The 24,324-nt window shown below is 42.6% G+C and overlaps 1 protein-coding gene across 1 annotated transcript in view; it reads right to left on the bottom strand.

Moving 5' to 3' along the window:
- The window catches only part of RYR2 (ryanodine receptor 2), an 808,217-nt gene extending 783,899 nt beyond the window's left edge, over positions 1-24,318 (bottom strand). The window contains 1 exon segment of the mRNA XM_017862245.1: positions 24,025-24,318. Within this exon segment, the coding sequence (XP_017717734.1) occupies positions 24,025-24,072 (48 nt within the window). The 5' untranslated portion in view covers positions 24,073-24,318.
- Between the last annotated feature and the right edge of the window lie 6 nt (positions 24,319-24,324).

The following is a 24,324-nucleotide window of genomic DNA, read 5'->3' on the forward strand; positions in this document are numbered from 1 at the left end:
TCCACTTGGTGCAGAGATGAGTTCAATTCCTGGATATCCTTGTTAACTTTCTGTCTCGTTGATCTGTCTAATGTTGACAGTGGAGTGTTGAAGTCTCCCATTATTATTGTATGGGAGTCTAAGTCTCTTTGTAAGTCTCTAAGGACTTGCTTTATGAATCTGGGTGCTCCTGTATTGGGTGCATATATATTTAGGATAGTTAGCTCTTCCTGTTGAATTGATCCCTTTACCATTATGTAATGGCCTTCTTTGTCTCTTTTGATCTTTGATGGTTTAAAGTCTGTTTTATCAGAGACTAGGATTGCAACCCCGGTTTTTTTTGTTCTCCATTTGCTTGGTAGATCTTCCTCCATCCCTTTATTTTGAGCCTATGTATGTCTCTGCATGTGAGATGGGTCTCCTGAATACAGCAGACTGATGGGTCTTGACTCTTTATCCAGTTTGCCAGTCTGTGTCTTCTAATTGGAGCATTTAGTCCATTAACATTTAAGGTTAATATTGTTATGTGTGAACTTGATCCTGTCAAGCATTTCTTTATAGCAGTGCAATAACGGATTAATATAATTACATTGTCAAAATGACAAAATTACAGAGATGGAGAACAAAACAATAGTGGCTGCCATGGGCTAGGGATGGTGGCAGTGAGGAGGAAGTGTGTGACTATAAAAGAATAGCAGATCGGGCACAGTGGTTCACGCCTATAATTCCAGCATTTTGGGAGACTGACATGGGTGGATCACAATGTTAGGAGTTCGAGACTGGTTTGGCCAACATAGTGAAACCTCATCTCTACTAAAAGAAAAAACAAAAAAAAAACACACACACACACACACACACACACAAAATTAGCCAGGTGTGATGGTGGGTGACTCTAATCCCAGCTACTCAGGAGGCTGAGGCAGGAGTTGCGGTGAGCCAAGATCACACCATTGCACTCCAGCCCGGGCGACAGTGTGAGACTCCCTCTCAAAAAAAAAAGGGGGGGGGATAGCACAGGAGAGTTCTCTGTGAGGATGGAACAGGTCTGTATCTTGATTGCACTGGTGATTACATGAATCTATGGGTGATAAAATAGCATAAAACTATGTACACACTTTGTACCAATGCTAACTTTCTGCTTTTAATATTATATATATTGTGTAAAATATAACCAGTGAGAAAACTGACTGGAGAGTATCAGCTTTCTGTGACTCTATCATTATTTCAACCTGAAAAGTTTGTTAAGAACGAGTTAAAATAAAGCATACACTACGATGTTATGTGCCACCAAAAGTTAGTTTCTTATGGTGGACTTCAGTTCCAGGTTATGATGGAGAAGCTGGTACTGAACTAAACTGTCACTGAGTGTAACTATAAAAACTAGTTTAAATAGAAGATAATTTGAAGTTGCTGAAGAGCAACCAAATCACAGGATGTGATGGGCTTGCATGCAATTTTCCTAAGTAGAATGTAGAAATTTTGGCCGGGCGCGGTGGCTCAAGTCCATTAATCCCAGCACTTTGGGAGGCCGAGATCGGCGGATCACGAGGTCAGGAGATCGAGACCATCCTGGCTAACACGGTGAAACCCCATCTCTACTAAAAAATACAAAAAACTAGCCGGGCAAGGTGGCGGGTGCCTGTAGTCCCAGCTACTCGGGAGGCTGAGGCAGGAGAATGGCGTAAACCCAGGAGGCGGAGCTTGCAGTGAGCTGAGATCCGGCCACTGCACTCCAGCCTGGGCGACAGAGCCAGACTCTGTCTCAAAAAAAAAAAAAGAAAGAAAGAAATTTGGGCAATGTTATACTGAATTGAAATTTCACAATCAAGACAAGATCTAGTTAAAAAGAAAAAACTAAAAGACAGGATCTTGAAAAAAACAAAAACAAAAAAACAAACACCACAGGTATTCACATGAGATCTCAGAGGTATACCTAGTAGGAAGGGCAATATGGAGACAAATAAGCCTCAATTAGATTACAATGATGTGCCCATATGCTACCTACCTACCAGAATAAAATTAATGTTTTGTGGAAGAAGATAACATCATCTAGCACCTCTACAGCTTTTCTTACATTATGTCCAATAAATCTAAAATACCATTTTGCCAGAAAATAATACCAATTGTCTGAAAACAAAAAGGAAGAAGAGGCAAGAGAAACAAACGTAAATGTGATACATGTATTATGCTTATTTATTACAAATAATAAATATCTTTGACAATAGATGAAAAGGAAGAATGTTACAACAGAATTTGAATCTGGAAAAAGAACCAAATATAAATCCAATTACTAAAAAATAAAATAGCTCAAAATTTAAGAATTCAATAGATGGACTTATCAGCTGACTGGACAAAGCAAAAAGAGATTTGTGAACTGGTAGAAAGGTCAGTGGGAAATACTCAGATTGAAGTACGAAGAGAAAAATAAAAGGAATGAAAATATAGAAAACAATGTAAAAGGGACACGAGAAAAAGGAGGAAAATATCTGTCACTGGAATCCCAAAAAGAAGGGAGAGACCGAATGAGGCAGAAGCAATGTTTGAAGAAATACTGGCCAAGAATTTTCCAAAATGAATAAAAAATACCAAGCCACAGATTCAAGACACTCCACAAACCTCACGCAAGATAAACAGAATGAAAATACCAACTTTAAAGGAAAACAGCGAGACTTACAGCTGACCTTCCAACGAGAAATAATGGAAGCCAGAATTGCTGGGGGTGGGGTCGGGGGTGGATCTCCAACAACAGCCAATTCCATATGCAAACAAGGAGAAACACAGATGTTTTTAAACAAGAACTGAGAGAATATTTTGTCAGTAAACCCATCATAAAAGAAATCCTAAGGTAGTTCTTCAGACAGTAGCAAAATGATCCCAGATAATGGGATCCCAGAGCATGGCAAGCAGGATGACGGAAAGGCACTAGACAGTGTAACATACAAGTAAATCTACATGAATTCTGACTGTTAAAGAACAATAATAATGTCTTAAGGAGTTGAAGAGTGTGTGAGTGTGAGTGTGTGTGTGTTTGTGTGTGTAGAATTAAAATACATAGCCAGAACAGCACAAAAAGAGAGGATACATTTAAAGTATTATATAAAGAGACTCGCATTTCCAGAAAAATATAGAAGTATTCATTTAAGGTAGATACTAATAAATTAAAGATGTTATAAACTCTAGTGTAAACACTGAAGGAATAATAAAATAATGAATAACTCACAAGCTAATAGAAGCTTGTTAATAAATATCATAGTTCAGACTGCTATAACAAAGTCCCACAGACCTGGTGGCTTATAAACAACAGGAATTTACTTCTCACCATTCTGGAGGCTGGGAAGTGTGAGATTAAAGAGCCAGTAGAGCCGGGTTCTGGTGAAGGCCCTCTTCTGGGTTGCAGACTGCCTGCTATTTTCTCATTGTGTCCTCACAAGGTAAGGCAAGAGAGCTCTCTCATCTCTCTTATAAGGGCATTAATTTCACTCACGAAGGCTTTACCCTCATGACCCAATCATCTACCATCTCCTAATACTATCACATTGGGGGTTAAGATTTCAACATAAAAATTTTGGGGGCAGGCACAAATAGTCCATTGCACTAACAGAAATAAAAGACAGTAAAATCATAATTCTAAACTCATATTTTTAAGCTGCATATACACAGGGTAAGACTCCCAATAGAAGGCAGAATTCAGCTGCAGAACAATGAAACAAAACAAAACAGCGTAGTAAACCACAGCAAACATCATAAAATCCTTGATGAAATTCTCTTGGGTTTTGCCTGAAACTAAGGGAAAGGATCAAAGACCTGCTATCATGTCTTCTAGTCAGCACTTACTAAGATCCTGGGAAGTACAATGAGGCAATAACAAGAAATGAAAACTGAGAAGCAAAAAATAAAATGGTCAGTATGTACAGATGACACGACTGGGTACACAGAAAATCCAAAAGAATCTATAAACTATTAGAATTAATAAGTGAACTTGGCAAGGTTACTAGATACAAGGTCAAATGTAAAGTCAGTTATATTTTTACAATCTAAGAAACAATTTTTTAAAGATATCATTTGTATTGACATCAATAAATATCAAATACCTAGAAATAAACCTGACCGCCAAAATGTGCAAAGTCTTTCATAGAAAACTAAGTGCAACTACTGAGAGAAATTTTAAAATATCCAAATATATAAAAGAAAGATATACTATGTTCATAGATTGGGAGTCTTAATATTGAAAAGATGTTAATTTGTCTCAAACTGATCTACAGGTTTGATGCTATTTCATTAAAAATTCCAACAGCTTGTCTTGTGGAGATTTGTAAGTTAATCCTAAAATTTAAACTGAAATGAAAGGAGCCAAGAATGGCAAAGATAATTCTGAAGAATCAGAACAAAGTTCGAAGATGAACACCAACATATAACAAGACAAAAAACATCTGGAGTTAATTTAAAAGTTACAAATTTGGAAGAAGAAAAGACAAATAGACCAATGAAATAGAATAGAGAGTCAAGTAACAGATATCCATGCTTACAGTCATCTGATTTACTACCCAGGTACCACCGCCATGCAGTGATGAAAAGGTGGCCTTTTAAATAACTAGTGCTGGATCAGCTGGACATCCATAGGTTTAGGGACTGATCTCTACCTCAAACTATAAACAAAATACCAATTCTAAGATCACAGACCTAAATATCAGCCTTAAAATAGTAAAGGCTCTAGAAGATAATATGGGAGAACATCCTTTGGATAGTCAAAGAAGATACAAAAAAAACACAAACCACGAATTAAAAAAAAAAACCTGATAATCTGGACTTCATTAAAGTGAAAAACTGCTCTTCAACACTAACAACATAAGTAATAGAGGGGAAAAAGCAACAGTGGTAGAAAAGATATTTGCAACAGACATATCTAACAAAAGATTCCTATTCACAACATACAAAATACTCTCCAAAAGTTAATGTTTAAAAAAGACAATTCTGGTCAGGCACCATGGCTCACACTTGTAATCCTACCACTTTGGAAGGATCACTTGAAGCCAGGAGATCGAGACCAGCCTAGGCAACATGATAAGACTCCGTCTCTACAAAAAGTTAAATTATCTGGCATGGTTGTACACTTGTAGTCTTATCTACTTGGGAGGCTGAGGCAGAAAGAGCCCTTGCGCCCGGTAGTTCAAGGCTGCAGCAAGCTATGACTGCACCACTGCACTCCAGCCTGGGCAACAGAGTGAGAGAGATGGATGGATGGATGGATGGATGGATGGATGGATGGATGGATGCATAGATATATAGATAGATAGATAGATAGATAGATAGATAGATAGATAGATAGAATGATAGAACGAACAACTGTATTTTTAAAACATGCTAAAGCCTGAATAGGTACTTCACAAAAGAATACAGTATATCCAAATGGACATTAAAGATACAAAACAGGTGTTCACCATCATGAGTTGTCAGTGAAATGCTAATTAAAATCACAGTGAAACACCTCTATACATCCACCATAATAATTCCTTTTTTTTTTTTTTTTTTTTGAAACTAACATTTACTAAGTACTGCTAGTGGAAGTGTTAACTGAGTCAACTACTTTGGAAAAGTGTTTAGAAGGCTGAACGTATGTGTAACCCAATCAGCAATTCTACTCATGGGTATATATCAAGCAGAAATGTATACATACCCTTATTTCAGGTGTTCACTTAAATATTTAAATCTTTTGTATTTGAGAATATTAGTACCAGCTTTGTTTTTGTTAGCAAAAACAGGAACAAACCATTGTCTACCAACAGAATGGATAAATGAATTGTAGCATACAGCACTAAGCCATCAAGAGCTACAACACCACGGATGCATCTCAGATATAAATGAAGCAAAAGAAACTAGACACAATTGCACTGTCATTCCATTTGCACAAAGTGCAAAAACAAGCAGAATTAATTTGTTTTTCTAGAAGTCCACAGAGTGGTAACCTTTGGAAAGGCAGGTAACTACTGGGAGGGGGTGCTAGAGAGGCTTGCAGGCACTGGTAACATTCTATGCGTTGATGTGAGTGGTAGTTACACAACTGCATTCACACTGCAAGTACTCATCAAGCTGTACGCTTAAGATTTATGTACTTTACTATCTGTATGTTATATATTACACTTTCATTTTTAAGTTTCCTTTAAAGTTACTTAAGAAAGATTTAACGGGAAAAAAACAGTCTATGAAAGGCAAATAAATTATGTTGGTAATAGTTTCTTGTGGGCAAGGACTATATATCCCATTATATCTGTGGAGTTAAGTAGAATGCCTTGCATATAACAGGAATTTGGAAAGGCTAAGAACATAATCATGATAATGGCAGTAATCATAAAATTTTACATATAATTTGTATTTCTATGGAAATACAAATTTATATAAGTATATGTTGGATGTCAATCCAAGTGCTAAATTCTCTAAGTTTTTAAGAACTTTCTTCAACCAGTGCTGGGCGAAGCATTCATCATCCTTCTCCTTGGTCTTGCCCAGCATGCTCAATGCTGCCAGCACTTTGCTGAACATGCAGAGGCTCCCACAGTTTGAAGGTCAAAGGTTCTACCTTGCCACATGCCAGAATAAATATATGAGAGCTTTCAGCTAGCATTTAATCTTCCTTGTTAATATCCCTTGAATAAAATAGAAATATGTAGGCTGGATGTAGAGAAATGTAGAACTGATTTGACACAGACTTTGAAGGAAATCTTACCTGGTTGGCCATCAGATTCTAGCCTCAGCACCTTCTGATTTAGGAGTCTTATTAATAACTATGTGGAAACCATTTTAAAATACAAAAGAAGAAGGCTTTAAGTCTGTGGCACCCCACAGACACCTGACACACAGGAGGTAGTGAGTATACATATCTTTGCCGAATGAAAGAATATACATACATTGGAATCATGGTTCCACCCAATACATTCATAGTATTATCATGCAGTAAAAATCATCAACCATGGTCAATCCAATATTTATGGCATTCTTCATGAACTGGAACAACCACAAAGCCAATCATGTAGCTAAATAAAAGTGAATGCTTGAAAACTTATTAATGCAATCCCCAAATAAATACATGGCCTTAGTCTCCTATAACTTACAGTAGTTTTTCTTCCTTCCCTCTTATGAAAAACTGTTTTACTCTCAGTATTTCAGTTTATCGCACAGAAGAATCTTATCAAAACACTTCAGCAATAATTTTCCCTGCCCACATAAATAGGCGGGATTTTTCTAACCTTAAAAATAGACTCCATTTATCCACAATAACAGGGCCCTTCTTGGAAGCTGTACTGCTAAGTTATGCAGAGTTCTCGACTCCTGATTGTATGAACAACAAGCAAAAGAGGGTGCCATTACTCATTTCCTCTCTTATGCAAAGATTTGCAAGTCCTTCTCCTTGATTTATTTACCAGATTCTGTTTGGGTCAGATTTTAGTCTGCTCCATTATTCATATTAGATGACAACGGCATCATCATTATTAACACTGAGACTTTAAAGTCCATTTCTGTATCCTAGTAAGTCATCTGAGTGATACATAGCCCCCTCTTAACAAAACTGTGGGCTTCAGTTTGCCCATTTAGAAGGAAATGCAGAAATGATCTCTGTTCCCTCCCTACTGTGTGACTGCATGAAACTGGTGTCATTTATGGAATTGCTGGTTCCATTCTCTACTGACGTTCAGGTCCTTGTTTTAGGCCTGTCCAGAGCAATGTTTTTGTTGTTTGTAACTTATTCCAGGTTTCTTGTTCTGCTAGACATGTGAAATTCTAAAAAAAACAATTTCTGCAGAAAATGTCCTAGGCAGGACCAAAACTAGAGAATGTTCAATGAGCAGCAGATATGGCAGTTTTATCACTCCACAATAAAACTGTGAGGAGCTATCTCCCACCTTCTAATTGGTGCCTGATTGCTACCAACCACCTCCTCTCCCCTTCTCCAGACCAGCATCTCTAAGCACCTTAACCAGGTAAGATAGTGAAGTCTCCGGGGAGGAAGGAAGAGGCCTGTAGATCATTTGGTTCAACCTCTACCTTCCTTCAATTCTCAAATCCTATTTTACAATATTTACACAAGAGTAGTTTCATTTTCTAAGAAGGGAGAAAACTAGGTATGTGTGGCTTGGTGAGTTTGAGGCTAGGCCCATTCTTAAATTTATTCTGGCATGTGGCAAGGTAGAACCTTTGACCTTCAAACTGTGGGAGCCTCTGCATGTTCAGCAAAGTGCTGGCAGCATTGAGCATGCTGGGCAAGACCAAGGAGAAGGATGATGAATGCTTCGCCCAGCACTGGTTGAAGAAAGTTCTTAAAAAGTTAGAGATTTTAGCACTTGGATTGACATCCGACATATACTTATATAAATACATACACTCTATATACATATGCATTTAGGTAAGGTAAAATGTACTGTATCCACATTGACAGGGCCAGAAGGTGACATACTTTTACGTTAATCATGTATTTGATGCATGGTAAGCATGGCTAGTTTTGAGCAGATCCTACAAATACCATCATCTCAAAGGAAGATTCTTTTTTTTTTTTTTTTTGAGACATGGGCTCACTCTCTCACCCAGGTGGGAGTGCAGTGGCGCAATCACAGCTCACTGCACCTCTTGGGTTCAGGTGATCCTTTTACCTCAGCCCCCCCAGTAGCTGGGTCTACAGGCACACACCACCACACCTGGGTAATTTTTGTATTTTTCGCAGAAGCGGGGTTTTGCCAGGTTGGCCAGGCTGGTCTCGAACTTCTGGGCTCAAGCAATCCACCCCGCCTCAGCTCCCAAAGTGCTGGGATTACAGGCGTGAGCCACCACATCCAGCCTCAAAGGAAGAGTCCTTTTAAGAAAGTGTTATAGGTGCTCATTCCGAGCACTAAAGAGATGCAGATACTTGCTCCATTGTTAAGTGTAGACATTTGTTGATAGCTTTTACTTTTAAATCAACAGTGTCAAGTATGGAACAAATGTGGAATTTACACATGTAAATACTATATAGATTTACTGTTTAGATTTTTTTTGAAAGACAGTGCTTTGCAAGCGCCAAATTATATGTACCGCATAGTGCCAATTACACAAAAATGTGGAGGAAAAAATCTCTCACAATATAAATTGCTAATTTTCTGAAAAATTACTGGATTTTTTAGCCAGATCCTATCATAGTAGGAGAGCTGAGGGCAGTCACTACCAGCAGAATCATTCTGTTTCCTAAGATATTTCAACATTTTCCCCTGACCTGAGCTTTCAGAAAATCCCTCCAATATATTCCAAGGCTGACCATTTGCTTAATATTATGCATAATTACCTATATAAGCCCTACAGTCTTTTTGAGTTAGCAGCTGTGAGGAAAAACAAAAACGCCAGCAATATCAGCTTCTCCCACTTGTCTTAATGAGACATGCTTGCTTCAAGCCTAGCTGGATTATTTCATCACCAAACCCCTGCAGCATGCAAACAAAACACGCCCAGTTTTAAACCAACAAAGCTTTATAGAGCTCTAATTTTAATTATCAAAAGGTCCCTAGCAGAAAATGAAATGATGCAAAGCTAAACCAAAGTCAAATGAAAATAGTATGTGTTCTCGAATTAAGGACAGCAGTAAGTAATTAGGTATCTGCAAAGAGAGGCATCAGCTTAAGTGTGTGCCCAACAATGGTGAGGTGTGTTGGTGGGGCTGGGGGGCATCTCTATCCCATCTTGTACTTAGGAACTTGCAGCCCTCCTCCTCTACAACCTTAGATTATGGTCTCTTTCATGAGAAAAGAAAAGCATCCCTAACTTTTACCCTTCCTTCCCTTTCAAGCTCCCACCTCCTCTTTCTTCCTCTTCAGCACACGGGGTGAAAAGATCATCTATATCGCCTGCCTCTGTTTACTGCTGCTCTGTCGCTTCTGGGTCTCTGGCAATCGGGAGTCTACTTTCAACCTCCTCCCAGAGAGTCCCATCATGATCACATCAAAAGTCTCCTCAGGGCCAGATGCAGTGGCTCACGCCTATAATCCCAGCACTTGGGGAAGCTGAGGCGGGTGGATCACGAGGTCAGGAGATCAAGACTATCCTGGGTAACACGGTGAAACTCCATCTCTACCAAAAATACAAAAAATTAACCGGGCATAGTGACACGCACCTGTAGTCCCAGCTACTCGGGAGGCTGAGGCAGGAGAATTGCTTGAACCCGGGAGGCGAAGGTTGCAGTGAGCCAAGATCACACCACTGCACTCCAGCCTGGGCAACACAGCAAGATTCCCTCTCAAAAAAAAAAAAAAAGTTTCCTCCATCACCTTCCTCTGAGCCTCTGTTGCGGACTCCTCTACATGCTCCTCCCAGATCATCTGGTCCATTTCTCGATCACACCAGTGGCCTCCAGTCTGCCTCATCGGGTCCCTCCTCTCTCCAAAACACTAAATCCACACTTATAGCTTTGTGCCTTGAATCTGACTCCTACTGCTGCCATAACGATGTATCACAGACTGGGTGGCTTAAGTAACAGAAATGTGTTACCTCCCAGTTCTGAAGGCCCGGAGTCTGAGATGAAGGGGTCGGCAGGGCTGATTCCTTCCGAGGGCAGGAGGGGGAATCTGTTCCATGCCTCGCGCAGCCCTAGTGCTCCAGTCCCCACAGGTGTGCTCCCTGTGTGTCTTCACACCATCTTCCCTCTGTGTGGACCTGCATCCTAATCCCTTCTTGTTAGGAGGGCACTAGTCATATAGGACCAGGGCCCACCTTAATGGCCTCGCTTTTACTTGAAACCTTCTGTAAAGACCCTATTTCCCAGTAAGGTCACATTCTAAGGTCCTGGGGATTAGGAATGTCAACATACCTTTTTAGGGGGATATAATTCAGTCCATAACATATCTCAAAATAAATACATCCAAAATAAATCCCACTGCCTTCCCCTGAAACCTCCTCTTCCTCCTGATTTCCAAATGACCAACACCATCTGAGGCTCAGCTTTGTCGTTTTCCTCTCCTTATATCTAATCAGTTACCAACCCCATAAACCCTTCCTCCACTGTGTCCTAAAGCTCCCCACTCCTTTCTATTCCCACAGCTACCACCCAAATTTAGGCCCGAATTACCTTGCACCAGCTCTGTGGTGACTGTCTCCTAATAGGCTTCTCAGCTCCAGTCCCGCTCTGATCTCTCTATATCCCAATTTATCTTATAAATTGCTGCCCCATTAATCTTTCTAATGGACAGCTCTGACCCATTTTTCTCCCTTGAAGGAGAAAAAAGAATAACTTCCAGGGCCCCTTTTACCTTATGAATTAAGAACAAATCCCTGACCCTGGTCCCAGGGCTCCCCAGTCCCCCGCAGGACGACACAGCAGTACTCGCACATCATCTCTCTCCCAAACGTGTCACTGTGCTTCCCGCCTTTGCTTCAGGATCCCATCAAGGAAGGAGATGGCACTCTCAAGGGTTTAGCTGAAGACAAGTGAATGAGGGGTCATTTACCAAGGTACGGGCTGGGAGCGTGACAGGATCCGACAGAGGTGGGACTTCTAGGGACAAGCAACAGTGGGAAACTACCCGCAGCCCTCGATCTGAGCCAACAAGGAGAAGAAACAGTGTTCCCAGCACCATCTAGGGTAGGAGCCTCCTGAACATAGAACAGGGCAGAGAAGATGGGAAAGCGGCTCTGGAGATGGGGAGACAGAAGAAACAACATGTGGCCCCCACTCACCTTCCTCTTTCATCTGTCCTGTCTTCCTGCCCTCCCCACCCAAATTCAGCAAGATCCCACACATTTTTATTTTAGGAGGCATAGTAGTGATGTTGAAGGTAATTTTTTTTAAAGTAAAACTACCACTCAAACAAAGACAAAATGAACACATCCAAGATGTTCTTTAATTTCTTCATTAAAGCACCAGTGTGGTATCACAGCAGGTTCAAAGGAGACTCCAAAGGACATACAACGATATGAGCCCATCAGGAAGGCTGAGATGAATTTGCTTGATAAGAATAAACCTGCTCAGTATCTACAACTGCATTCTAGTAGACATGATTTGCATTTTCTATAATCAAGAATCAACAGTTCAGGAATCATTACTATCCGTTGTCCACAATTTAACAGAGTAGTAAGAGAGCTCCCAGACAAATGAAAAGCACAGATAACCTACATGGACAAATGGGATAGGACAGCCACAAATCATTCCTTCTAATCCAATTTATAGCCTTTTACCATGTTTCCTGACAGATGGAGGGAGGTGGAGGGGGGAAAGGGGGAGGAAAGGCAGGGGTGGAAGGGAGGGAGGAAGGGAGGGGAGGAGGGAGGAAGGGAGGTGAGGGAGGGAGGAAGGAAGGGAAGGGAGGAGGAGGAAGAGAAGAAAGGAGAAAGGAGGGAAAAGGGAAGAAGGGGAGAGGAGGGAGGCAGGGGAGGAAGGAAGGAGAGAGAAAGAAGGGCTTTGGCATCTGAAAACCCTGGGCTCTCCAGCAACATCACTTACTCATCAATTGCCCTTGAACAAGTCATTTCACCTCTCTGCAACTCAGTTTCCTGATCTGTATTAGTTCAATTAACCACTTTATAGACTAAATGGATTGTTCCAGGAATCAAATGAATTGCAGCTATCCTGTCTGAACAGAATACTGGGGGCCAATATACTTGTCCTTTCATGTTCCTTCACTTAAAGTCATGGGGTTAGACCCTGATCCCTGAAGTTCCTTTTCAGTCTGAGAATTCTATAACTGAAAATGCTGCCTCCTCCACCAAGCCCTAGATAATGGTACTCCTGGGACACAGACCCCTCCCTCCTCAACATCCTTTCCTCTGATGGTTTTCTGACTCTTATGTCCACTGTGTAGTAGACTGTTTGCTGTTTCCTTATTCCCCATCCCACCCATAGAGACAGAATAAGCTATTTAAAGGCAGGACAAGCTTGGATATGAGTCCCAGCACCCAGCAAGAAGCATGGCGTGTAGCAGGCAGTCCGAGAACATTTCAGAATGAAGAAGAAGAAGAGACCAAGCATTGGCACAGGAAGAGGTGAAATCACCATTCTCTCTTGTTCTTCCCGAGTTTCCACATCCTCTTTGGTGTGAGTAGGACTGACTCAAGTCGGGCTGACTTTGCAGGCTTCACTGTGTAATGCAATTCTTCATGACGGGAGCAGGACATTTAGACTTAATAATGATACCCCCGTCTTCAGGAGATGATGGCCCCTTCCCTGTCACAAAGGGAATGGCAGTGAAGCTGAAGTCTTTATGCTTCTCTGACAGCCATCAATCAAAAACATTTCATCTCAGCTTTTCATTTGTCTGGGACTCAAGACGAAATGTTCTCCTGACATTTCGTTGAACCTACAAGCCAGGACGTGTAAGTTGATCATGACTCCCAACTGTGGGCATTGGCCTTGGAAACATGTCATGACAGACATGTCCAAGACCAAAGGGGACTAAAGGGATAGTCTAAAAAATAAGAAGAGAGGGGCCAGGCGCAGTGGCTCACACCTGTAATCCCAGCACTTTGGGAGGCCGAAGCAGGTGGATCACAAGGTCAAGAGATCGAGACCATCCTGGCTAACATGGTGAAACCCCATCTCTACTAAAAATACAAAAATTAGCCGGGTGTGGTGTTGGGCGCCTGTAGTCCCAGCTACTCAGGAGAATTAAACAGGAGAATCGCTTGAACCCGGGAGGCGGAGGTTGCAGTGAGCCGAGACTACACCACTGCACTCTAGCCTAGTGACAGAGTGAGACTCCATCTAAAAACAATAAATAAAAATTAAAAAATAAGAAGAGAGGAAAAGGGCATCAGGGATTGGATCCTGTGTATGCAGTGTGTGTGTGTGTGTGTGTGTGTTTCTGTTAACATTTTTCAAGTGCCTTAGTCATCCTTCAATATTTTTTTTTTCCCTAAAAGGGGGGGGAAAAAAAAAAAAAAAAAAAGCCCTGTTCTTCCCTACAGGCTCATAACTGTGACATGCCCCTGAAGTACAGTTCTGGAAAATATTGTCTTTAAAAAAACAAGCACTTTGAAACACATTTTCATCCCTTAGCCCACTCCCCCAAATGTCAACTATTTCAAAAATAAAATGAATCAAAATTTCCCAAAACACTACAAAAGAGATTTTGGAGCACTTTTAGAGATCAAGGTGGCATTTCATTGAAAGTTTAATTTCTGCCTGACATGTTGTTCTATATTCTGGATTCTGCCTTTCATGTTATTTCCATATTTTATAACGAAATAGAATTTCTGCTTTTACCACCATTTACTTCACCATTGACCATTTACTCCGTGAGTTTTGGAGCCCAATATCATGATCACATCCATCATCTCTTCACCTTTTGGACCCTCTGAATTTTACACAGGACACAATCCCCAGAGGACCATAAGCTTACTGTTCCCAGGCTGATGCACATAAGGTTCCACTGTTTGAGCATCTCAACTCTATAGGAGCTACGGCTTCCACCTTCATGGTATCTCTTCGGTACCCGGTAGAATGCTACAGACAAAGAGATATCCCATTCGCGCACACTGCATTAAGGTACCCTACTAAACTGCATACAATTACCCTATTCTGTATTTATTATGTAAAATACTATCTCATGGAATCAGTTCAACGCAATTCCACCAACATTAAACACAGGGCCTGTGATGTGGCAGACAGCCTGCAAGGCTCTGGTAGTGTAAGAAATTCACATTTGATATTATAAAGTACTTTCCTGAAGGTAGAAGCAGGGCACTAAGTTTCCCTCTCGTTTTAAAATATGTCCCTCTCCAGCAGAAAGGGCCCCTTACGGTAAGATTAAGTGAGAGTTCCAGAGCCAGCCGGCCCAGGTCTGAAACTCTAGCTCTGCTGCCTGTCTCTGCGAACACTGGGCTCACTTCATTCACTTCCTTGCAGCTACCTCTGAGGGATTTTCTAAGGATTTCATGAGAAAATACACAGGCAATGCTTAGAACAGACCTGCCAGACAATTACATATCAATGTGCCTACAAGAAATAAAGGTGCCAATAGCAGTACGTAGGCCATGGCATTAAAGAGCTCTGAGCTCCTGACCAGAAATGGTTACTCCTCAGGCTGACACTGTATTTAAGATCAGAGGAACTTCTCTCAGCCTGTGGGACTATTCAGATGTGCCTTAAGAATGCCGCACTCAACCTCAAAAAGACATGTGGACACCATTGTTCCTGAATGCTGAGATGGTACAGGTTTGTTGCTGGTCCTGCCACTATCAAACTAGCATCTCTCACAAGTAACTCACTCATGAGCCCCAAGAAGAGAAGAGAAGAGGAGAGAAGAAAGGAGGGGAGGGGAGGGAAAGGGGATGGGAGGCGGGAAAGAAAGGGAAAGGGAGGAAAGGGAAAAGGAGGGAAGGGCGAGGGGAGGGGAGGGATGGGAAAGGGAAAGGGAAAGACAAAGGGAAAGGAACCATAAAAATAAAAACCCCAAAGCACTGGAAGAAGTAACAGAGACCAACAGACAATTCACTGCTACCCATGAACTAATTTAACTGAATTCTACGCCACAGTCAAAATTGGTGAAAAGAAATACGGTATAATATCTTTCATTCATTTGCGCACGTGTGTGTGTGTGTGAGACCAAACTTTCCTCATGTAAAGTTTCTTTGATTATGAAATAAATATAAACTCCAGCAAAATCTGAAAGAATTTAAATCATAATCCCTTTTATTTTGAAAACCAGAAACCTGCTGTGGAAAAGAAGAAAATACAACTCCTAACGGCTATCAACTCATTGTGCTGTTCAGCTTCATTTTAACAATATCCCAACTGATTCAAGACTAAGGATATCATTTTTCCTGTAAGTTTTTTTTTCTTTTCTTGATCTTCTCAAAATGTATCATTTCAGTTTATATCTTTGGTTATGCATTAAATATGAGTGAAATTCATGGGTTCCCATGTACATGATGAATCAGATTCTAAACTCAGGAGGAAAGAGAAACAATGAAAATTTCATTAGAAGCGGAACAAATGTGCAAAACTCTTTCAAAATATCAAAATGTTAAAGGAAAAAAAGTGCTTGCCATAGTAGAAAAATAAATTGGCTACACTGAATTGTTCCTTCCTCCACGGTGATGAGACGTGTGGGCCTGTGCCTCTCACTCAGTGACCACATGAGGGTTTCCTCTGCACACTGAGAGCCATATGTCCCAGGGAGCAAATGTGTTCTCGTTCCCGCCTCAACCCTTCCCAGACTCAGGAGGGTCCTGCCAGCCTCTGAGTTCCTATACACTTTCTCCTGTTCCACTCGTTTTCTTCTGCATCTATCTTGGCTCCACAGCTAGATTTCAGGTTTTCTTCCAGTAAATTGGCAGATACTAATCATCAGTTGGTGGGTGGTCAGTACCTACACCCAGCCATCCAGAGGAGGTCTCCCCGGGTTCACGTGTCAGTGGCTCTGCTCTCTCTGTCCCCCACTCTGTAGGAGGAGCTCTGCTTGGGTAATGAGCATGAAAGCAATTATGTGTAGGTCCTCTGAACATTCCGTCACTAACAGGAAAAGCCTTGGACTTCCATTTCATTGCAGCAACACCACTATAGAACTTTTGCAACAGAAGCCAGGGAATCCACCTTCCACTTGGGCTTTGAGGCTGACTGTAACATTTCAGGAAACCCCAGAAACATGGGCCACGTCTTCACCAGCCAGGCAGGAGGTAATTACAGAAGCTAGAGAAATACTTCACAGCTGGGACAATAGAGAGGATTTGCAAACAAGCTCACTAGAAGTTTAGTTACTAAATGGATCTGAACCCATTTAGTTCTACCAGTCCCTAAGAGTGCTACTGGCATGAAAGAATTCTTCTCCTAGCTCCTTCTAAATGCCTGTCTGCAACCTTCTCTTATTGTTAACATCTCCTCTTCCCTGAAAGAAAACCACCCATCATCAAGAATCCTGGCACAAAGCTTGTTGTCAGCTTTCAGGCCCTGTGATCTATCAGGATGAGGATTTCCAGGGACCTCAGGATCATTCAAAGCATTTCTTTCCAGTCCCTGGTAAGGTGTTTTATGCTCATCCTGCAGAATGGTTCGAGTCTGCTTGACGCTAAGACTATGAACATGACAATGGGAATGACCCCAGAGAGTCCCTCTGAGAATCAACCTCCCCATTTTACCTTTCTCAACAAATCACAACCATTTGTTGGTGGGGTCCTCATCCCAACATTCTTCCCATGGTTAATAAAGAGGAAAGTAAGGAGATGAAACTGATACACTGGATACTCTAATAGTGCCCCTGGAAGTCACCTCACCCCCTGACAGCTGCTCATTTGAAATATAGATTCTGATTCTAAACCAGTCTTTCTTTTGGGCAGCCCCAATCACTCATACTCAATTAATCCTTAATTTATTCTCTTACTCTCCTTTGTTCACTTGCTTCAGTGACTGTAACTTCCCTAATTGCCTTCTCCAAGGGTCCCCTCCCACTGGACCTGGGAACCACTGCAGCCTCCCAAAGCAGCAATCATCACCTGGCCTCTCTCACCCTACACACCTCCTCTGTCCTCATCTCAGAATTTCACCTACCAACCCTCCTACTTTTCTGCTTCTAGAAGAGATCTTACCTCCATTCTCGCACCCCCGCTATCTTTGCCTACTTCCTTCATAGCAGGTTCCTTCTTTCTGCATTTGGACACATTCAAGTGATGTTCACATTAAACTGGTGGGCAGGAGGATCCTTTCTCTTGTCCCGATCTTCACTTGCCACAAGATTTCTCTCAAGTCTGTCCTTGTAGCCAACAGTGCACCAAGCATCATGGGAAACCGACGCCCAACACGGTCCCAACTCTCCCACAGAGCATTAGGGTCAGAGCATTCTCTGACCATTGCTTGAGTTTCCCATCAGTTCCATACATTTTATTAATTATTAGTGATAAATGGTCAGAGAGAGGTAAAATCGGAATTGGTTGGAGTGATCCAAGAAATCTCTATGTAGGATGAAAAGCGTAAGCAACGTATCTAGGGGCAGATCATAGAGGTCATCATGAGCCAAGTAGAGAAATTAGACAGGATGTGCAAGGATGTCAGCTGAGGCTTGGAGATGGACACAAGGGTTTCAGGAGGACTAAAATGGCAGGAGGATTCTAGGCGGGTTGCCAATTTGTTGTGGGAGGAAGGATGATGAAGGTTGAAATGAGTACTGAGATCAGCACAAGAAGCTAATGGAGTATGAAAGACATCGAAATCTGAGTTGGATTGCAAAGAGAAACACGATGGGCTATGATGACAAATTAGATGCAGAAGAGAAGAAAGAGAACTAGACAAATACATTGAGCCCCTCCCATGAGCCAGGCACTGTTGTTCTAAGTCCATAAAGCTAAGTACTGGGAGATTCAGGCCTCAGACTCAGGTCTTCTGAAGGTTAGGATCACACTGGAGCCAGAGCCACAAACGGCAGTGCCACTGATCAGCAGAGATACTAGGAAGGAACGTCGCTTAGGGAACCGAACAGGCAATGATCTCAAGCTGGTGTGTCTGGGGTCCGAGAAGCAGGAGGAAAGTCTAAACAGAGGTTTGAAATGAAGGCCCAGGGCTGTCGAACCTGTGGTGGGTTTCTCCTACAAAAAAAGAGTCACTTTGGGAACATTCCTTTCATCTCTCTGGCTCTCAGAGCTGGATGAAGTCATTGTTAAGTCTTTTCAAACTCTGTTATTCAAGAGATCCCAGATTTTGTGACATAGATAAGCTCATGAAGGCAGAAGAGAAAGAACAGAAAATAGGACAGAATCTTTTGGGATAACCACACACTTGGAGTAAAAGGAATGAAATGCACCTGGAAAAAGCATGATCAGAAATGTAAAAAATTACCCAGAAGGTACCATGTCCCCAAAGTCAAAAGAGTAGCTTCAAAAAGTAAAGTCAGGGTAGTAGAGTTTGAGAAGGAATCTAAGGCAATAGGGACAGAGGGACATTTAGACTTGGCAAGGAGGGAGTTACTGGCAACATCCAGGAAAGCAGATTTAAGAAGGAAGAGAAGCTAGATAATTACATGGAGAGGGGTACAAGCAGTGGGAGAAGACCACTTTTGGAGGAGGGGAGCAACCAAATAAGGTATCGGGGTCAAAGACAGACATTTTAAGATGGGAGAAATTAACAGGTGTCAAGATGAACCAGAAGGAGTAAGTGGATAGGGAGGCAAAAAAAGAAAAAAGAAAAAAGAAAAAAGGATGGAAAGGATGGATTCCCATCTTGGCTTCCAGGACCAAGATTTAGGCCATGTGAGGGTCTGTAACACTAGAAAAGAGAAATGAAACCTCCTTTTCACTAGCTGGAAGGACAAGAGGACAGATTTGGAGAGGGAACTCTCTGAAGGTCAAGTTAAGGATAAAATGGAAAAGTGGGTTTAAAACTACTCTATAAAGAATGATGTGCTGGTAAACCTCCTTTCTGGAAATTCCTCATAGATTTTCATATACTCCGCATTACTAAATGCCACTAACTTGGAGTGTGACACTGGGCCAAGTCACTTGGCTCTCTGAGCTTTTGTTTCCTTATCTGCAACATCAGAGAGGCATGGGGTGGACAGGGTAATGTTTTCTAAAGGCCTCTTCCTACCCTAATGTTTTGGAGTTTATTTATGCATTTTTCCCTTCTGATTGTTCCACGCCATCCTCTGTATCTTTTCTTTGCATTTACAGCTGCAAACCACTTCTCTCCTTATTTTGAATACTTCTTTAACACACTATGCATACAGACGGTGTCCAACAAATGTTTTCTGAATTAATGTAATTCCCACAATGTCAGAGTTTCAGGACATATGTGTGCTTCATCACCTCTCCCTCTCTCCCGAAAGCTATCTAAAGAAGCACAGTCACCCAGTGCTGCTGGAGTCCTTTCTTGGATAATTCAGCCGTGATAAAAAACACTTATCTGAAGCCAAAGCACAAATACAATTGAATGTCAAATAAATTAGTGCCCTAAGTGTTTTAGATCTTGCCCTTCCTGCCAATGTGTACATGCTAATTTCTAAGTTAAAACAAAATAAGTCTGATGATGTAAGCCTGTGTGGGCTTTGCATCAGTTCCTTGGGAAAAGACCATAGTGCATATCTATCTAAAGCTTCTTGTAGCTTCATTCTGAAGGGAGCAAAAAGTGCAGATTTCCACTGCTCACTCCATCTTTTCATTTGTACTCTGTGACATTCCTACAGCTGAGAAAACTGACTTGGTATCCTTTTGCTGTAAACCTAAAACATACTTGAACAGCAGATACAGAAGCCTTTCTCTCCTGGAAAGAACACTATTAGCCTAAGATTTGAATTTTAGTCGTCGTTGTGCACTGCTCAGTACTGACTTCATACCATTAACCTTCCTGGACCTCTACAAACTAGGGCTAAATATTCCCATCAAACTTCCTATGCAATGTTGTACACCGGCACCTATACTGCATAATTATCACTATTCATCGATGAGTATATTTAAAGATGATTCTTGTCATTATGGAACAAGATGTATGAACACTGAGAAGAAATCTAATGAAATACTTCATTCTGCAAAGGAAGACAAGAGGAAGACCATAAGTATTCCTATCAGGATCATTTTTACAGCCAGGACTAAACTTTAAGTCTCAATCTACGGGCAAATACAAAACTACATGACACAGTACACCCCAAGGGTAACTCAACTGTGCTTACACAAATGAAAGAAAGACAAAGTACTCAAAAAAAAAAAAAAACCTTGACCAAGGTCATTTTATACCATGGTTTTCCTAAAGTCAGAGGAATATCTTCTATAACATTCTGTATGATTGCTTGAAAAAAAAAGAGGACCATAACTAAAAGATGCATGTTTTAAATACCAAATGACAGTTTGTTGTTACATTGGTAAGTTAATAAAATCATTAAAATGAAATAAAACACACATTCCAAATCATGGATATGTTTGGATATGACAGGAAACGAATCCATTACGAGCTGACAGCTCATTTTATGATAGGATTTTTCTCTCATAAAATAAGTGTACCATTATATCCAGAGTTTACACAAACATATTTTCAATCTCTCTCAAAGATAAACAGACCCAAGTGGGCAGGTTTCCAGCAGATGGGGGAGCCACCGAATCAAAGATGATCATTCATCCACATAACTATTTGGAATGTGAGCCAACAAGCCGCAGCAAATGGAACAGAGATGCCAGAGAGACGGGTACAAGTGAACCAGTGACAAAACCCCTTTGCAAATGAGGAATTAATTTACAGCAGCATACATAACTCACAGACACAGCCCATTAAAGATTTCACCTCTACTTCCCTTAACAGTGATCTCAGACTCTTCTAACAAAAAAAAAAGAAAAGAAAAGAAAAAAAGCTTTCTGTGGACAGTAGTCAAAAAGATGCCTCAATGTGCTGGGGTGCTGAATACAAATCCAATAGACAGTGATCTGCTCAAGATAATTCAGACGTTCTAATCAGAACATATGAAATGTCCAGTCAAATTCACAATTACAGTGTCTTAATGACTGTTTTTCTTTTGCTATGCAAAACAGCTTCATCCATCACTATCAAGAAGTCTTCCATCTACAACTGTTTTACCAAGATGTACAGATTCCCAATACTCCTTGGACTATTTGCTTTAAAAAAAAAAAGAAAGAAGAAGAAGAAGAAGAAATAACTCATATTGACAAGCTTGCACATGACAGAGAAATAAATGCCCTCAGAAAAAAAAAAAGAAATGACTTTAATGTAGGAGCCATACTACAGTCTCCCCATTATTAACCCCATCAACATCTCTGAACCACCAACATTCTCAGATTAAGAGAAAAAAAAGGGAGGGCGGGGAAGGGAAGGATGTAGTGTATAGATGGAGAAGCTGGTAAAGGACTTGAGAATTTCCATATGAAAATTGGAATATTGTGAGGAAAGGCATGTTTTCCTTTTAGATGTTAATGCAATACCTAAAAAAAAACAATCCCCCCTGCTCCACTGTGCCACCTCCTTCAAGGTCATTTATCATCAGCACAACCACCTATGGATGTTTTATTAAAAAGAAAAATCGCAGCCTGGGACTGCCAGATCCCTACCCAGGACCCACTTATCAAAGGTGTTGCTCTAGCTGACAGGCAGCTGCTGAGTGGCACAGAGTTAACATTACTTTATATGTGCAGTACCCCATCAGCCAGCACGTTCCCTCGGTGCCCATTAAGCATTCTGATAACACCACCTCCATGAGCTCCGCTTAACAGTTAAGCCTGCAGGAAGCCCTTGAGTGCCTCAAGCCTACCAAAATTTCGCAGCTAATTTTAACCCCATACAGTTTGATACAAATTGATTGAAAAATTATTCAGCAACTATATTTGTCCACCTGAATAAAGAGTCCTTAGTTTTGAGAAAAATCTAATGGGGTTTAAATTACTAAAAAAAAAAAAAAAAAAAAAAAAAAAAAAAAAAAAAAAAAAAAACAACCTTATAGACTATTTTCTATGAAAAAGACAACTGTATTACCAGCAGGCTTAATATACACCGTGACCAAGGTATTAGTGCAGAGCCTCTTCCAAGCCCGGTCTTGGGCCAACAGTACTTCAAAAAGCATATGCAATGGTGCATAACATGCAGCTATTCGGTTGGATTACTATTAGGTTGCCATCTGATGCGAATCCTGGATTTTTATCCTTCCCAAAGCTTTCTCCCAGTCCGTTTAATGCACAAATGACTGCCTTCCCCTGACTCCAGAAAAAAAGAGGAGGAAGAAGAGCAAAAGAGAAAAGACAGTCGTTTACAACGTTCCTGTGCAAATTCGCTGTTTTCTTATGTTTAGTACCCAAATACATCAAGACTGTTTTCACACCTGAAAGTTAATTTTCCAAAATTCCACCATCTCTACGATTTTCTGTGATTATAGGTAACTGTAACTGGAAATTGTGTGTGTGTGTGTGTTTTGTTTTGCTTTTTGTACTGCTGAGGAAAGAAGTACCATCAGAAGCTGCAGTTCTAGGCTGGGGAAGTCTGGGGAATCCTGCAAGGGAACATCCTTCAGGAAGGAGGACAGAAGTGGAAAAGCAACGACTGAAAGGATGCTAACTAGGTTATTCTTAGGAGGAAGTTAGGGCATTTTCTTTTCTGGAGAGGCTCTCCAGTCCCAGCTTGGAGGCGAGCAATGCCTCAGCCTGGGAAGTATCTGCAGTGTTCGAACAAATCAGAGAAAGGAAGGAGCAGTGCCAAGAGGTACTTAAGAAGAAAGAACGGTATTAGTGTGGAGCCAACCTTTCCCTGCCTGCCACCCAGTGTGGGGCAGCTACCCTGCCCTTACACTTACACACAAACACACACACACACACAGTTTGCTGCACTTGGCATGCAATAAGCCAGCATTTAGAGAACGACACGTTCACGATGTTCCCCCCACCACCACCCGCGCGCGCGCGCACACACACACACTCGCTCCCCATGCCTTCCGCGCTTTGCAAGCGGTCACAGCACCACCATGGATGGCACCAGCCCCGGGAACCGCGGGGACCACGGAGGCGACTCCTCCTCCGCTTTCGCAGCACCTTCACTTGGGGGAAACCTCCGGGCAGCGTCCTGCACCATCACCCCCGCCCCCGGCCAGCTGCGCTGCACGCTACACGGAGTAAGCGAACCGACGTCTTCGCTCCGTGACAACGCGCGGGTCCAGCCCGAAAGCCCAAGAAACCCCCCGGCGGCGGCACTCCCAGAAACGACCCGAGTCCCCGCTGCTCCCCGCGCCCCCAAGGGCCACCCTGCTCTGCACCCTGCCCCCGGCCGCCCGGGAGGTCCCAGCCCTGCCACCGGGCAGGCCGGACTGGCCGTCCCCTCCTCCCCCGGTTCCCACAGCTCCGAGGCTCCTGTCCCCGTTGCCCCGGGTCCGAGCCCGGGCGCCTCCCGCCGGCTCGCCGCGCTCCATCCTCTAGCTTTCCACACGCGCGCACAGACACGCGCCCTTGCCTTCCCTCGCCCCAACACGCACACCTGCACACACTTTGGTGATGCCCGCTCCTCCCGCATCCCCAGGGGGCACCCCTCGCCCCGCCCGCGAGTCCCCGCTGCCCGCTGTCACTCTGCCCGGACCCCGCTAGTGGATGCCCTGGCGCCCCTTTCCCCTGGGAGCACACGCGACGCACGGCGCTTACAGTTCGCAGGAACTGGATCTCGTCTTCGCCCTCGCCCCCATCGGCCATGGTTCCGCGCCTCCTGGCCGGGGCCGGCTCCCGAGCCCCACGGAGCCCGGCGGCGGCGGCGGCCCCTGGCGCTGCCCGCTGCTTCTGCTGTCGGGAGCCGGGGGCGGGAGGGGGCCGCGCTGCCGAGTGCCGAGCGCCCGGCTGTCCCCGCCTGCAGAGCGGAGGAGGAGGCGCAGACGCTCGGGCGGGGGTGGTCAAGGCGCGGGGCCTCCCCGCGCCGCACTGTGCGGGAGGAGGGCGGCCCGGGCCCGG

The sequence above is a fragment of the Rhinopithecus bieti genome, unplaced genomic scaffold (assembly GCF_001698545.2).
Source record: "Rhinopithecus bieti isolate Rb0 unplaced genomic scaffold, ASM169854v2 scaffold_57691, whole genome shotgun sequence".
NCBI lineage: Eukaryota > Metazoa > Chordata > Mammalia > Primates > Cercopithecidae > Rhinopithecus > Rhinopithecus bieti.